The sequence below is a fragment of the Nycticebus coucang genome, chromosome 6 (assembly GCF_027406575.1).
Source record: "Nycticebus coucang isolate mNycCou1 chromosome 6, mNycCou1.pri, whole genome shotgun sequence".
In the NCBI taxonomy this organism is placed as follows: domain Eukaryota; kingdom Metazoa; phylum Chordata; class Mammalia; order Primates; family Lorisidae; genus Nycticebus; species Nycticebus coucang.
Genome location: NC_069785.1, coordinates 111,393,853 through 111,410,418, shown reverse-complemented (window position 1 = coordinate 111,410,418; position 16,566 = coordinate 111,393,853). Strand labels below are relative to the sequence as shown.

The 16,566-nt window shown below is 36.5% G+C and overlaps 1 protein-coding gene across 1 annotated transcript in view; it reads left to right on the top strand.

The window, feature by feature from the left end:
* CWF19L2 (CWF19 like cell cycle control factor 2) overlaps nt 1-16,566 on the top strand; it is a 174,126-nt gene that overhangs the window by 52,064 nt on the left and 105,496 nt on the right. The window contains exons 9-10 of the mRNA XM_053595609.1: nt 7,204-7,319; nt 15,481-16,121. Coding sequence (XP_053451584.1) covers nt 7,204-7,319; nt 15,481-16,121 — 757 coding nt within the window. The remainder of the gene's footprint in view (nt 1-7,203; nt 7,320-15,480; nt 16,122-16,566) is intronic.

Sequence of the window (16,566 nt, the reverse complement as noted above, 5' to 3'; positions counted from 1 at the left end):
CCAATTCTAAGAGGAAAAGCTTTCAGTTTCACTCCATTTAGTAAAATATTAGCTGTGGGTTTGTCATCGATAACTTCAACCAGTTTAAGAAATGTGCCACCTATGCCTATACTCTTCAGTGTTCTAATTAGAAAAGGATGCTGGATTTTTTCAAATGCTTTTTCTGCACCTATTGAGAGGATCATGTGATCTTTATTTTTGCCTCTGTTAATTCGGTGGATAACGTTTATGGACTTGCATATGTTAAACCAGCCTTGCATCCCTGGGATGAAGCCTACTTGATCATGATATTGAATGACTTTTTTGATGATAAGCTGTAATCTGTTGGCTAGGATTTTGTTGAGAATTTTTGCATCTATATTCATGAGTGAGATTGGTCTGAAATTCTCCTTTTTGGTTGGGTCTTTTCCTGGTTTTGGTATCAGGGTGATGTTTGCTTCATAGAACATGTTGGGGAAGATTCCTTCTTCCTCAATTTTTTGGAATAATTTCTGCAGTATAGGAATAAGCTCTTCCTTGAAGGTTTGATAGAATTCTGGAGTGAAGCCATCTGGACCAGGTCATTTTTTGGTTGGAATCATTTTTATTGTTTCTTAAATCTCTGTGCTTGGAATTGGTCTGTTCAGGGGCTCTATTTCTTCCTGGCTAAGTCTAGGGAGAGGGTGTGATTCCAAATATTGATCCATTTCTTTCATATTGTTAAATTTCTGGGCACAGAGTTTCTGGTGGTATTCAGAGACGATCTCTTGTATCTCTGTGGGATCAGTTGTTATTTCCCATTTATCATTTCTGATTGAGGTTACTAGAGATTTTTACTTTTCTATTTCTCATTTGTCTGGCCAATGGTTTATCTATTTTATTTATTTTTTCAAAAAACTACTTGTTTCATTAGTTTTCTGAATGATTGCTTTGTTTTCAATTTCATTGATCTCTGATTTGATTTTGGGTATTTCTTTTCTTCTAGTGGGTTTAGTCTTTGATTGTTCTTCCTTTTCTAATGCCATAAGATGGCTTGTGAGTTGATGTACTCTCTTTCTGTTTTTCAAGTGTAGGCATCTAAAGCGATAAATTTTCCTGTCAAAACTGCTTTGCAGTATCCCACAGGTTTTGGTAGCTTTGTCTTAATTGTTGTTATGCTCAGTGAAGTTAATGCTTTCCTGTTTTATTTCTTCCTGGACCCATCTGTCATTCAACAGAAGGTTGTTTAATTTCCATGCCTTTGTGTGGGGTCGAACGTTTTTGTTAGAGTTGAGTTCCACCTTTAGTGCCTTATGGTCTGAGAAGATACAAGGTAAAATTTCAATTCTTTTGATTCTGTTGATAATTGTTTTGTGTCCCAGGATATGATCAATTTTGGAGAATGTTCCATGGAGTGATGAGAAGAATGTATATTCTTTATCTTTGGGATGGAGTGTTGTATATGCGTCTAGGAAGCACAGTTGATCTAGTGTTTCATTTAAATCTCTTATATCTTTGTTTACTTTCTGTTTAGAGGATGTGTCCACCTCTGTAAGAGAAGTGTTAAAGTCCCCTGTTATTATGGTATTATCAGATATCATATTGCTCAGACTGAGTAAGGTCTGTTTCAAGAATCTGCTAGCGTTTAAATTGGGTGCATAAATATTTAGAATTGAAACGTCTTCTTGTTGTATTTTTCCCTTGACCAATATAAAGTGACCATCTTTGTCTCTTTTGACTTTAGTTGCTTTAAATCCACATATATCTGAAAATAAGATTGCAACTCCTCTTTTCTTCTGAATGCCATTTGCCTGAAAAATTGTCTTCCAACCCTTGACTCGGAGCTTTAATTTGTCTTTTGAAGTCAGGTGTGTTTCTTGTAGACACCAAATGGATGGCTATGTGTTTTTTAATCCAGTCAGCCAATCTGTGTCTCTTCAGTGGGTGATTTAAGCCATTAACATTTATTGAGATAATTATAAGTGATGTAGTATTCTATTCATCTTATTTGCTTAGTTTTATCTTTTGCATCAGTGTGGAGGTTAGGGTCTGTCCTTTAATTTCTGAGTTCTTACTTTGCTGCCGATCCATTGTGATTGTCAGTGTGCAGAACAGGTTGAAGTATTTCCTGTAGAGCTGGTCTTGTTGTGGCGAATTTCCTCAATGTTTGTATATCCGTAAATGATTTGATTTCTCCGTCAATTTTAAAGCTTAGCTTAGCAGGGTACAGAATTCTGGGCTGGAAATTGTTCTGTTTAGGTAGATTAAAGGTAGATGACCATTGTCTTCTTGCTTGGAAAGTTTCATTATGGAAGTCTGCAGTCACTCTGATGGATTTGCCCCTGTAGGTCAACTGGCACTTACTCCTGGCAGCTTGCAGAATCTTTTCTTTTGTCTTGACTTTGGACAGGTTCATCACAGTGTGTCTTGGAGAAGCTCCGTTAGAGTTGAGGCGACCTGGGGTCCGATATCCCTCTGAAAACAGTGTGTCAGAATCTGTGGTGATATTTGGGAAATTTTCTTTTATAATATTCTCTAGTATGGCTTCCATTCCCCTGGGGCATTCTTCTTCCCCTTCTGGGATTCCTATAACTTGTATGTCGGAACGCTTCATAAAGTCCCATAATTCTGACAGTGAACGTTCTGCTTTCTCTCTCTTCTTTTCTGCCTCTTTTACTATCTGAGTTATCTCAAAAACTTTGTCTTCTACCTCTGAAATTCTTTCTTCTGCATGGTCTAACCTGTTGCTGCTATTTTCCATTGCATCTTTAAGTTCCCTAATTGACTGCTTCAGTTCCTTCAGCTCTGCTATATCCTTTCTATATTCTTCATATCGTTCATCTCTTATTTGATTCTGTTCTTGGATTTCCTTTTGGTTATTTTCCACTTTATTAGCAGTTTCCTTCATTGTTTCCATCATATCCTTCATTGTTTTCATCATGTGTATTCTAAATTACCGTTCTGTCATTCCTAACATTCCTTTATAGGGAATCCTCTGCAGTAGCTACCTCATGGTCCCTTGGCGGGGTTGTTCTGGACTGGTTCTTCATGTTGCCTGGAGTTTTCTGCTGATTCTTCCTCATGAGTGATTTCTTTTATCTGTTTCCTTGCCCTAATTTTCCTTTCACTTCCTTTTGCTCTTTAAGTACCCATGCCTGTGGACTGAGGTTTCGATGAGTCCTTTTAGTACAGAACCAGAAGGATGAGAAGGTTGAAGAGCAAGAAGGGATGAAAGAAAGGAGGAAAGAATGAAAAGGAAATAGAGAAAGGAGGGGCGGTGGGTAAAAGGAATATTGACAGAAAGAAGAGAGGCACAGAAAGAGGGAGACAGAGCAATATAAGTGTACAGTAGGGTACTTTGACCTAACCTTAAAAAATCCCAACCTCTGGGGTGCCTGGTTGGGTGGTTCCCTTGAGTGAGCAGCTCTTTGTAACCTGATCAGACACAGTACCCCACCTCCACCAAGTAGAGGGGAAAAGACAAAAATGCTATAAATCAAACCAAAACAAGCAAACAGGAAACTTTACAGGATAAAATTGGGTGGAAAACCAAATAATAGGGGTAGAAACATTAGCAAAAATGAAGTTCTATTTATTGAAAAAGGCAGCAATGGGAAATTGTATTTAAACTAGAAAAATTGAGAAAGAAAAAAATTTATATGGAAAAGGCTGAAATTAAAAACAACAACAACATCAAAATAAACAAACAATAAACAAACTAAAAGAAAAAAGCAACCAAAAACAAAGCAGTATATATATCTTGTTGAATATTGTCTGGGCAATAGGTTGGTCTTCTGGGGTATGAGATGTTAATCACAGTGCTGATACGGTTGTAGGCCTCAGCTGATTTCTCAAACCCCACAGGGTAGACACCCTAAATCTCTCTTCAGCCCTCTTAAAAGGCACTTTAAACTTCTAAACTTGCTAAGCAGAATCTTTCCCAGGAAAGTGCTTGTCGCTGGAATCACTGCTGAAGTGATTGTACTTACCCAGTGTGCCAAAACCGGTCTCACTCTGCCCCTGAGGGTTAGGGCTGTAAGGTGGCTCAGTCCCCTCCTTTTAGGCTGCTCAGTCACTAGGTTACTAGCTCCCGCCCCATCCTTACTCTGCAACCCTGAGGGCGGACCTTGCTGGGGCAGTTCCCTCCCAATGGCTCCCTGTGGCCCACAGCCAAACACTATTAGCTGCATCCGGCTAATAGTCGGGGCCCTAGACAATGCTCAAAGTTCTCCACACTCCTGCTCAAGCTCTCCCCAAGGCAGTTCAACTGAGTGCCAAGTCCAAAAGCACCAAAACAGTTCACAGGTAAGGCCTTTCTGGTTTGCAGTCTCGCTGCTACACTGCCTACAGCTGTGGGCGGGATTAGGCTGATTGAACACACGTGACCACTTGCCAGTTTTCCACTGTTTTTGTCCTCCTCTTGGGGTCCAGAAGTCTCTCGCTGACTCCCTGTATCCTCAAAGGGATGATTATAGGCAGATCCCACCAGCCAGAGATGCCTGGAGTCTTGTCTCCCCAGACTCACTGTGCCCAGATGCAAGGAAGCTGTTACTCAGCCACCATCTTGCTCTCTCTCATATCAACATTTTTGGTAATGATTGAGGTGCCATATTTTCAATAACTAATTCATTAATCTTGATTTTTTTTCCTTAGAGAAAATTAGGTGGAAAAATAAGAAAATTATTTTCTGAGCTAATACAAAATTATTTTAAATCACATTTTAGTAGTGGGAATATTTGTACAGTTTTAGAGTTTTTACATAGCACATTTATGTATCAACTTATTTTCATAGCAGCTGTGTGAAGAGAGCAGAGTAGATGTTATTATTCTGACCTTTATAGCTTAGGAAAGGCTTAAACTGGCCAGGTAAGTATTTCAAGGTCATATGACTAGTACTAGAATCCAGGTCCTCTGACACCTGGTCCAGGGTTACTTACCCTGGGTTCTTTAGTAGAAGACTATGTTTCTTGCCGTATAATTAGCAGAAGTTCTTGCTTGAGCCCCTTTTGATATGATTTTATTCTTCCTGTTGTTTATTTTTTGGTTAGAATATTTGAATAGTAAGGACTTTCAAAGGTGGTTAAATCAGGTACCTTATCTTACAGATGAAGAAGCAAAGTTCCAAAGAAGTTAATGAGATGCCTCAGATCTTACAACTCTTTAGATAGTAGCAGGAAGACTGAAATCTAGGTCTCCTGCCAGTGAATTTGGTGTAATTATTTAATAGATCTTTATCTCAGCATAGAGGACTTGGGACCCTGCCATATTCATGTTTTTACTTCTTACTGTGTTTATTAACAAGTTTTCTTATTCAAAGTAAATATTCATTAAATGTTTGTTAATTGAATTTCAGGATAGTACTGCTTTTTTGTTTGCTTTTTGTATATTAAATTTGGTGATTTTTAAAATTAAAACTACTTCATTAGTACCATCTCTCTATAAAATTTAATAGGACTATTGAAATAGAACATATTAACAACTAAAGGTGACTTACATAAATATTTCTAAAGATGTAAATTTAACTTGTGACTGAATTGGCTGAAATTTTTACTTCAGTAAGATTTCTTTCATAAATGTTAATATAGAGGAATATAAGCAGTCTTATTTTTCCTCTGTTATTATTTTTTTTTTTTTCTCTGAGCCATGTTAGTATCTTGGTGATTGTTAGGAACTTTTTGCTGTGCCCATCAGCATTTTATCAGTGTCACAGATAATTCTGTGGAATAAACAACTTAGTTAAATGGCTGATACATTAATGTAGGAGGCGTTTATTACTAGGGGTTTCTGTTACTTACCACTATGTAGATTGCAGATTTAGACTAAGTTCCTTGGGTCGTTGTACTATTAATTTTGAACTCATAGACTATGTAAATAGGAAGAAAATAGCAAAAGTAAGTAAAATAAGCTTTTGAATGAAAAGAGAAATCATTCGGTTAACTAGAGATCTTGGTTTTGAAATGTAGAATATTTAGACCTGTAAAGCAAGGCCACTTTATATTGGAAAAGGTTGCTTGGTAAAGATAAACTTTTGAGATTTGAATGTGGGAATTTGTGCAGAATTAGTTTGAGGATTGAAAAATCTGTACTTTAAGTAAATTTTTTGTTGAAATCTAACGTACATAGAAGAGTACACAAGCTGTGCGCGTCCTTCACATAGTGAAGGCAGCTGTGTCATCAGCGCACAGTGTGAGAAACAACATTGATAGAAATCCCCTTTGTGTCCAGTGATAAAAAGGGTAACCCCTATCCTGGTTTCTGTCATAATTCCAAAAATCAGTACTGTCCTCCTTGGTTTCTGCCTCCTGTCCACATTTTGAGGTTCACCTGTGTTGTTGTGTGTAGTTGCAGTTTCTTCATTCTTCTTGCTGTGTAACAGTGTATTTTATTAATAGTACTCTATCACAATCTGTGTATCTCTTTTAATGATTGTGAATATTTCCTAGGTTGTTTCCAAACCAGGATAATTACAGATTGTTCTCCTATGCACATTGTTGTACATGTCAGATACGCATTTTGGTTACTGAACTGGGGTGATTTTATAATAGGTTTATTTTGGGCAAGGAATATCAGACAGAATTTTGATTTAAGTAATTAATTTGATTTCTTCTTTATCCATATCAAAAGTATGGTGTGTTTAGAAGGAAATAAAACAAGCTTAATAAAGTTTGTTGAAGGCATTCAAATGTCCCTAATGAGCAATCATGACTGAAGTAGGATAATTTGTTTAAACATCTATTTTAGCATTATCTTCTGTAGCTTCCTTTTTTGTTTTTTATGCTGCATCTGAGGTAGCTTTTTCCTTTCCTATGTATGTGCCTTTATTCCTTATTTATTTCCTGGCATGTTCCCCCTACTCTTACCTTGTGTTATAGAAATCCAACTCCTTTTCTTGAGTCTGGTTTGTGGAATTTTCCCTGACCTCCCAGTTAGAAATAATCTTTCACTTCTGTCATTTTCTATAACCCTTTTCTTTTCATATAGTTGCCATGTATTATCTTTTTTTGTAATTATGTCCTTTGATCTCATTTTCTTAGATTGAAGAAAATTTATCTTTTCCTTCTTAATAGTGACAAAACTCTAGCTTGCCTATATAGGCACTCAAATATATGTCAGATTTTAAATGCACTTCTGATTTTTATATATTTAGAAAAAAATACTTAATTTTATACATTACACATCAGCATAGAAGCAATATTTGATGAGAACCACAATAAAAGTATAACTAACATTTATACTGGAATTTAGTTTCAGTGGTAGAAGATGGTGGATTGAGCTGGCTAAGGAAGTCTTACCAAAGAATGAAGGAACAAGCTGAGAAACAAAACCGAAATTTTGAGGATGTTGTAGCTGAAAGATACGGGGTGAGTATCTGCATTAAGGAGACACATCTTTTCAGAGTTATGTGGAAAATTAAGTGCCTTTAATTTTGTGTCATGAAACGAATTGACAATAAATTTTGAATTGACAATAAGTTTTATATCTTTATGTTGTTGAAGTAATTTTCTGCTTTTTATTATTATGTTAATTTATTTATCATGTTTTTATTGACATAATGATATAAAATTTATGTATATAAAGGTTAAGTACGTGTGTTTAATGTAAAAATAACATTTTTTCATTGTGAGAAAATTTAAATGATGCAGAAAAACCTACATACTATACTTCTAGAAATAATCACTGTTGAAACTTTGGTATATTTTTAGAGTTTTGGTATTCTCAGATTTTTTAAAAAGAGAGAGTGTGTGTGTGTACACTCTTAAAACATTGGAACCAGAAAGAGCGTATGTGTGTACACTCTTACAACAGTGGAACCAGAAAGAGAGAGAGTGTGTGTACACTCTTAAAACAGTGGAACCAGAAAGACAGTGTGTGTGTACACTCTTAAAACAGTGGAACCAGAAAGAGTGCGTGTGTACACTCTTAAAACAGTGGAACCAGAAAGAGTGTGTGTGTACACTCTTAAAAAAGTGGACCAGAAAGAGTGTGTGTGTACACTCTTAAAACAGTGGAACCAGAAAGAGTGTGTATGTGTACACTCTTAAAACAGTGGAACCAGAGACAGAGCATACATGTGTGTGTGTACATTCTTAAAACATTGGAACCAGAAAGGGAGAGTGTGTGTACACTCTTAAAACAGTGGAACCAGAAAGAGAGTGTGTGTGTACACTCTTAAAACAGTGGAATCAGAGACAGAGCATACATGTGTGTGTGTACATTCTTAAAACAGTAGAACTAGAAAGAGCGAGTGTGTGTACACTCTTAAAACAGTGGAACTAGAAAGAGCGGGTGTGTGAACACTCTTAAAACAGTGGAACCAGAAAGTGAGTGTGTGTGTACACTCTTAAAACAGTGGAACCAGAAAGTGAGTGTGTGTGTACACTCTTAAAACAGTGGAACCAGAAAGTGAGTGTGTGTGTACACTCTTAAAACAGTGGAACCAGAAAGAGAGTGTGTGTGTACACTCTTACAACAGTGGAACCAGAAAGAGAGTGTGTGTGTACACTCTTAAAACAGTGGAACCAGAAAGAGAGTGTGTGTGTACACTCTTAAAACAGTGGAACCAGAAAGAGAGTGTGTGTGTACACTCTTAAAACAGTGGAACCAGAGACAGAGCATACATGTGTGTGTGTACATTCTTAAAACAGTGGAACTAGAAAGAGCGAGTGTGTGTACACTCTTAAAACAGTGAACTAGAAAGAGCGAGTGTGTGTACACTCCTAAAACAGTGGAATCAGAAAGAAAGAGAGTGTGTGTACTCTTAAAACAGTGGAACTAGAGACAGAGCGTGTGTGTGTGTGTGTGTGTGTGTGTGTGTGTGTGTGTACATTCTTGAAACAGTGGAGCGAAGCAGCGATATGCGGTGTGATAGCACCTGTTCTTCCGTTCACCATGTGTGGACACTCTTTCTATTCCTGCAGTTATTAATGATCCCTTTTTTGTTTCTCTTTCTTCAATTTCCAGAGGAAAGTAGGCTTAGAAAGTAGTAAGATTTCAAAACTATAGGCATGTGACAAACAAAAAAAAAAAGGAAGTAAAAAAATCACTTGTCATTCTAAGAGAATCATTGTTAACATTTGTTTTGGAATATAGTTTTCCAGACTATTCTTTTCCCTGTATTTTAAAGCAGGTAGAATATACCCTGTTTCTTTTACTTACTAATATAAACATAGTTGGATGCTAGTAAATATATATATTTTAATGTGCTGTTAGCATTGTATATTTATGTGGTTTTCCATTACTTATTTGGTTGTCAGTGAATGGATATTTATATGTTTTCCTCTTTTCCTGTTAAATTGCACTGTGCTATCTTTGTCCAGTGCATTTTATATATTTATCTGGTTATTAACGTGAACTACTAAAAATGAAATCGCTTTTATTAATTTTGTTGGGAGGGGATTTAAAAGATGTTTTGTTGACTAATTTGAGTCTGCTTACAATGAGAAGAAAATGTCTAATATGTAAAGCAATGAATGAAAAAAAATCTTAAGCCATTAGTGAATACAAATCTACCACAAAATTGCTTTTAAACAGACATTTCTTTCTGTTTTAATTTTTTTCAGACAGAGTCTTACTCTGTTGCCTGTGCTAAAGTGCCCTGGCCTCGGCCTAGCTGACAGCAACCTCAAACTCCTGGGCTCAAGTAATCCTCCTGCCTCACCTCAGCTTCCCAAGTAGCTGGGACTATAGGCACAGGACTATCACAAGGACTGGCTAGTTTTTCTATTTTTAGTAGAGATAGGGGTCTTATTTTATCAGGCTGGTCTCAAACTCTTGAGCTCAAGGGATACTCCCACCTTGGCCTCCCAGAGTGCTAGGATTATAGGCTGAGCGACTGTGCCTGGCCTAAATAGACATTTAAAGTGAGATATGTGTTGCCAAATTTCACTACAGAATGATTGAACAAATCATTCATACTAAAAAGTATATTTTATCACATAATTTTCAACAGTAAGATTATCATTCTTTATAGTCCATGTTGTTGTGATTGGTAAACTTTTTTTTTTTTTGCTTTTATTTTTATACATGTGTTTGCTAGTGAATTGGAATTTTTTCACACTTATTTTGGCCATTTTTTTTTTTTTTTACAAGTTTATCCTAAATTTATATGGAAATATAAGGAATTTTAAGAGCCAACACAACACAATATTGAAAACCAAGGAACAAGTTGGAGGACGCACTACACAACTTGATTTCTAGATGTACCCTTGTCAGGGTAGACTGCCATTGGCATAGAGAGAGGCAAATAGATGAATGGAATGCAGCAGTCCAGAGATTCACCCACAGACCTATGATAATTGATTTTTGGCCAAGGCACCAAATCAAATGAAGGCAGAAGGCAAGCCTTTGTAACATGTGGTGTAGAAACAACTGAATATTGTTTCGGAAAAAACAACAAAGGGTTCATGTCTACAATATAAGCATATAAAGAATTCTTCCAAATAAATAAATCAAAAAGGCAAATATCCAGTAAAAATGGGCGAAGACTTGAAAGGTCACTTTTGAAAGATATATTAATAGAAACTATGCAAATATTGTTAGTCTTCAGGGGAATTTAAACTAAACCGCAAAAGACACTATTTTACACCCACCAGCATGACTAAAGGAAAAAGAACAGACAAAACCGGCCATTTGTTTTTGTTTGTTCATTTTTTTTTTTTTTTTTTTTTTTTTAGTGAATTGAACCTTGATGTTATTTTTCCATTTTTCATTTGGGATTTGCTTAAGGCTTTTCAACAAATCTGTTTCAATTTTTTTCCCCGAAGCTTTGTGTGTTTATTTTTTTTTTTACTTAGTTGATAATTTGCTATAGGCAAGTTTTTTTTTTTTTTTTAAATTTTTTTTGAAAGACAGAGTCTTACTTTGTCGCCCTTGGTAGAGTGCTGTGGCATCATAGCTCACAACAATCTCTAGCTCTTGGGCTTAGGCTATTCTCTTGCCTCAGCCTCCTGAGTGGCTGGGACTACAGGCACCCACCACAACGCCAGCTATTTTTTTTTTGTGTTGCAGTTTGGCCGGGCCGGGTTCTAACCCGCCACCCTCGGTATATGGGGCCGGCGCCCTACCCACTGAGCCACAGGTGCCACCCTGGCAAGTTTTAAATAGTTTTACTTTGGAAAATCCCTCAGATGGTTCTTTCATGGCTCTTGGTGTGGTTCATTGACAGGCTTAGCTCATCCCCAAGGTCATAAAAATCTGTGTCTGTGTGTTTCCTTTGAGTACTTGTTTGGTTTTAATTTTTATACTTATCTTTAGTCTTTCTGGAGTATATAGATTTGTATATGGTATGAAGTAGGTATCTAACTTTCCTTACAGTTTTAGATGGCTATTTACAACATGTTGAGTGAATTGTTCTTTTCCAATGGATTTGAAATGGCACATTTATTATACATTAAATTTTCTTATAAGCATGGGTCTATTTTTTTACTTTCAGATCTGTTTCATTGGTTTTTCTGTTTTTGCCTTGGAATTAGTCTCATCAGTTATAATTATTGTAGTTTTTAGTAATTTCTGCAGATAGCAAATAATTATCAATGCCTACCATGTGGCAGGGTAAGTCTTACTAGTCACTAAAAAATTTAAGTTTCTTTATGTGTTTAACCTTTTTAAATTTAGAATTATTTTGTAAAGTTAAAACTCAACAAAAATAAACATTTTTTCCTATAAATGCATTTTAAATTTATAACTTTTTGGAATTTGGATTTAAATTTAGTTAAATGTATAAACAAATCAAGGGTAACTAATATGTTTTTATTTATTTATTTATTTATTAGTATTAGATCATAGCTGTGTACAGTAATACGATCATGGGGCACCATACACTGGTTTTATAAACAGTTCGAAACATTTTTACCACACTGGTTAACATAGCATTCCTGAATAGCCGGGCGTTGTGGCGGGCGCCTGTAGTCCCAGCTACTCGGGAGGCTGAGGCAAGAGAATCGCGTAAGCCCAAGAGCTAGAGGTTGCTGTGAGCCGTGTGACGCCACGGCGCTCTACCAAGGGCGGTACAGTGAGACTCTGTCTCTACAAAAAAACAAAACAAAAAAAAAAAAACATAGCATTCCTGGCATTTTCTTAGTTATTGTGTTAAGACAATCATATTCTGCATTCACTAAGTTTCACATGTACCCTTGTAAGATGCACCGCAGGTATAATCCCACCAATCACCCTCCCACTAATATGTTTTAATGTTAAGTTAATGAACCTTATGTTGACTTAATACTGAGACATCTCATCCTAAAATATTGGATATTTCTCTAGTTGAGTTTTCATTTATGCTGTTTAGTAATTTTCTCTGTGTAGCTATCGTACATGTATGTGTCATTGAGATTATTTTTATGTGTTTCAATTATAAATCCTATTTTAAAAAATATTTTGTGACTTGCTGTTGGTGTTAGTTTGTCAGTTTTTTAAACTCTCATTAATTATACATATTTTTAATTTTTTAATTTTTTTTTGAGATGGGGGGGGTCTCGCTCTTGCTCAGGCTGGTCTCGAACTCCCGAGCTCAGGCAATCTGCCGACCTTAGCCTCCCAGAGTGCTGGGATTACAGGCATAAGCTACCATGCCAGCCTTATATATATTTTTAAAATTTGAGTTATCTGAGAGTGTAGTTATATGTAAATTATAATTATTTTGCTTTTTTCCCCTTGATGAAATATTTAAATTTTCTTTTCTTCTTGAAGTAGTTAGAATTTTAGAACTTTAATAAGGGGATTGGAGGCTACTATAGTTCTCTTTCTGTATTTAAATGATGACTTCCTGTATTTGAGATGAAGATTGTCATGTTTAAATAAAGTATCCTCACATCACAGTTTAATAAGAGGTGCTTTTTTGGCCCATTTTTTATTTTGTAAGTTTTAATTTTTATATTGTATATATTAAGATACATAACGTGATGTTTTGATACACATGTACTATATGTGTAGTGAAATGATTACTACACAAGCAAGTTATGTATCATTTATCTTACATGGTTATCTTTTACTTGTGGTAAAACTACCTAAAAATATTCTCTTAGGAAATTTTCAATCCATAGTATATTATTCAGTGCCGTCCCTTTGTTGCACCACTGACACTCTGTAGTCTTTGTTCTTCGTCTCCCTATTTCTCCTGCCTCTGTTACCACCTTTCTGTCTCTGTTCTTAGGTATCAGGTTTTCAAGGAAAAGTCCTTGACACTGTATTTAACTTTGCAACCTCATGAGCAGTTATTTGGACTTGACCATTACGTTTGACATTTGGTGTATGGCATATTTTTTTGTCAGAGATCTTTGTCCTAATTCATATATGGTTTGGCTTAATCATCTGTTAAGTAATTTTTTCCCTACAGAATTACTAAGTGATGTGTCTTCTGATTGCTTGCATTTTTGAACATAATTTTCTTTTGCCCATTCTAGGGAGTGATAATTTGTGAATTGAATTATTTTTATTTATTTATTTTTTTTGAGATAGAGTTGCCCTCGGTAGAGTGCTGTGGTGTCACAGCTCACAGCAACCTCTAATTCTTGGGCTTAAGCTGGATTCTCTTGCCTCGACCTCCCAAGTAGCTGGGCCTACAGGTGCCTGCCTCAACACCTGGCTATTTTTTGGTTGTAGTTGTCATTGTTGTTTGGCAGGCTCAGGCTGGATTCGAACCTGCCAGCTCTGGTGTGTGTGGCTGGTAACCTAGCTGCTGAGCTACAGGGACTGAACCTGAATTCTTGGATTTTTATCTAAGAAACAAGTCTTGCTATGTTGCTCAGGCTGGAAGATAAGTAACCCTCCCGCCTCAGTCTCCCAAGTAGCTTGGACTAAAGTCCTATACCACCAGGCTGGCTTGAATTCTTTCTATAGAATTGTAGCCTAATAATTTTTTTCAAAATGTGGTTTTTATTCCATTGTTCATTTAGTAATATAGATGAAAATCTGGTAACAATCTTTAATTTGTAGGTGATGTGTTATTTACCTGCCTCCATCCATACATACTCACACTTGCTCCTTCTTAAGCCAGTCTTTGTGAAGGATTTTTTTCTTTTCTTTAAGTTTTCAGATTCAGGGCTTAGAGTTTTTTTCTAAGAGTGCAAGTTTTTTGTCACTTCCCTTGCCCCCAAGACTGTTGGGATGAGCCCCCCTGATCTGGAAAATCTGTTTTTTACATATTTCTTCTATTAATACTTTTCTTTCATCATCTTTGCTGCTTTGTGGAAGTATTAACTCATGCATCTTAGTGTCTCTAGAATCAGTTGTCCATGTGACTTTTTTCTTTTTTTAAACTGAAAAGAGTTTTTATTACTTTGAAAGCTTCCTGTTATTCCCAAAAGGTCATAGAGCCCTGCCCTGCACTTCCTTCCCATCAGAGCAGCTGAAGTCTCCTACTCGCAATTACCCAAATCCCTCAAAAACAGAGGATAAGGTTTATTTAACCCCTAGACCTGGATGCCCATTAGGGACATCTTCCCTTCGCTTCCGGTCCCGTCCCGTCCCGTCCCGTTAAATCATAGCCATGTACATTAGTGCAATCAAGGGGCGACTTTTTTCTTATGCTTATTTTCCATCTTTATTCCTACAGTATAGAGAATTCCCAAGATAATTTGGTTTTCAGCACTTTCTGTTCTTTTGTTCAGTGTGTCTAGGCAATTTTTTTTGACATAACAGGTTTTTATTTACAAGTCTTTTTCTTTTTTTCATGAAAGTCTGTTACATTTAGCAATACAGTAAATTCTGGAATCTTACTACCAATAGGGTTTAATTTTATTTTTTTATTTTTTATTTATTTATTTATTTTTTGTAGAGACAGAGTCTCACTGTACCGCCCTTGATAGAGTGCCGTGGTGTCACACAGCTCACAGCAACCTCCAGCTCTTGGGCTTACGTGATTCTCTTGCCTCAGCCTCCCAAGCAGCTGGGACTACAGGCGCCCGTCACAATGCCTGGCTGGGTTTAATTTTTTTAAAGTTTATGTCCCAACCATTTTATTTTCTCCTTTCCTTTCTTTTTTCTTTTATTTTTCTTTTTGGAGACAGCCTCATGGCTAGAGTGCAGTGATGTTGTCATAGCTCACTGCAACCTCAAACTCCTAGGCTTAAGTGATTCTCCTGGTTCAGTCTCCCAGGTAGCCGGGACTACAGGTGTGTGCCATCAAGCCCAGCTGATTTTTTTTTAAATTTATTTTTTGTATAGATGGGATTTTGCTATATTGTTCAGACTGGTCTTCAACTCCTGGCCTCAAGCAGTCCTCCAGCCTTGGCCTCCCAGAGTGCTTGATTATAGGCATGAGCTACCATTGACCCCTGCTGTTTTCTGTTTCATAGTTTGTGTTACTGCACAGCATTTGGCCTAAGTGGCTCTCCTTTTGGGATTTTTTTTTATTTAGTAATTTTTCATCATTCGCTTGTATTTATTTCAGGGTGGGATGGTTGTATGGATCTGCCCTTACCTTGTGGTGGAGTTTTTATTGTGGGTTATGGCACAGTGGCATTTGGGGGCCAAATCACTGAACTTTTAATATTAAATATTTTTAAAAATTTTCCTTCTTTATAGTCAATGGAAATATTTCAGTCGAAATTAGAAGCAGCTGAAAAAACTGTATCTACAAAAGAAGATTATAGACGAGAACAGTGGAAGAAACCAGCATTTTCAGATAAAGCACAAAATAGTCAAGAAAGTAGAAAATCAGACTTAGTAAAACATAACAGTTCAAGGGATAGATACACTACAATGGATATTACAAACAACAGCAATAAAGGGAAGTTTAGTGGTGATGAAAAAGGTAAGAAATCTGAATCTTTAGAAACATGTAGAAGAGAATCCAACCCATGGGAGAGTCAAGAGTTTTCTTCCCTTGGAAATCTGAGACCTAAGTTTTTAAGACCCTCTGATGATGATGAACTATCATATCACAGCAAGGGCAGAAATTTTGAACCAGCTAGTTCATCTTCAGCATTGGTAGCTCGGGGTTCTTCACATTGTGGTTTTCGAAAACCTACTGAGGTGAGTGAAGAACGTTTAACATCGTGGAGTCAGTCTGATGGAACAGGAGACAAGAAACATTCAAATGAAAAGTCACTGGAAACCAGCAGCAGTGTTGAATACCGGCACATTCCAGAAGATGCGAGAGAAAAATCACAAGGCAGAAGCTTGAGAGATGAATATCTGCGGGATGCAAAGTCTACATCTGCAAGGTATTCTATCATTTGTTTTTTAACCTGATGAATAGATAGTAAAGTCTGGAGGATTCAAAGAACTGAGTATCTTTATTTTAGGACATCAGTTATTAGATAACAACTGTGGTCTCCCATTTCTTGAAATTCATAGAAGAGGTAAGATATACAGATTTAATGATGTTAGTAGTAGTGTTTAATGGATTGCATTTTATTTCACAGTTTGATTTAAAAAATTTGTTGCTTTATTGCAATTTAAACAACTGAATGAGTTAAGCTTTTAAATGGCTATACTGTGAGAGATTTTGGTACGTTTTGCTACTTCCATATTACTTCCTCTTATTAAATATAATCATATTCGTAAATATTGCATGTCTAGAAAAGGTCTAGGAGACTGGTGGGAAATATGCTGCCATAGCTCAGAGATGAAGTGACAGAGATGTGCAAAGATCCTGCGGAAGGAAGC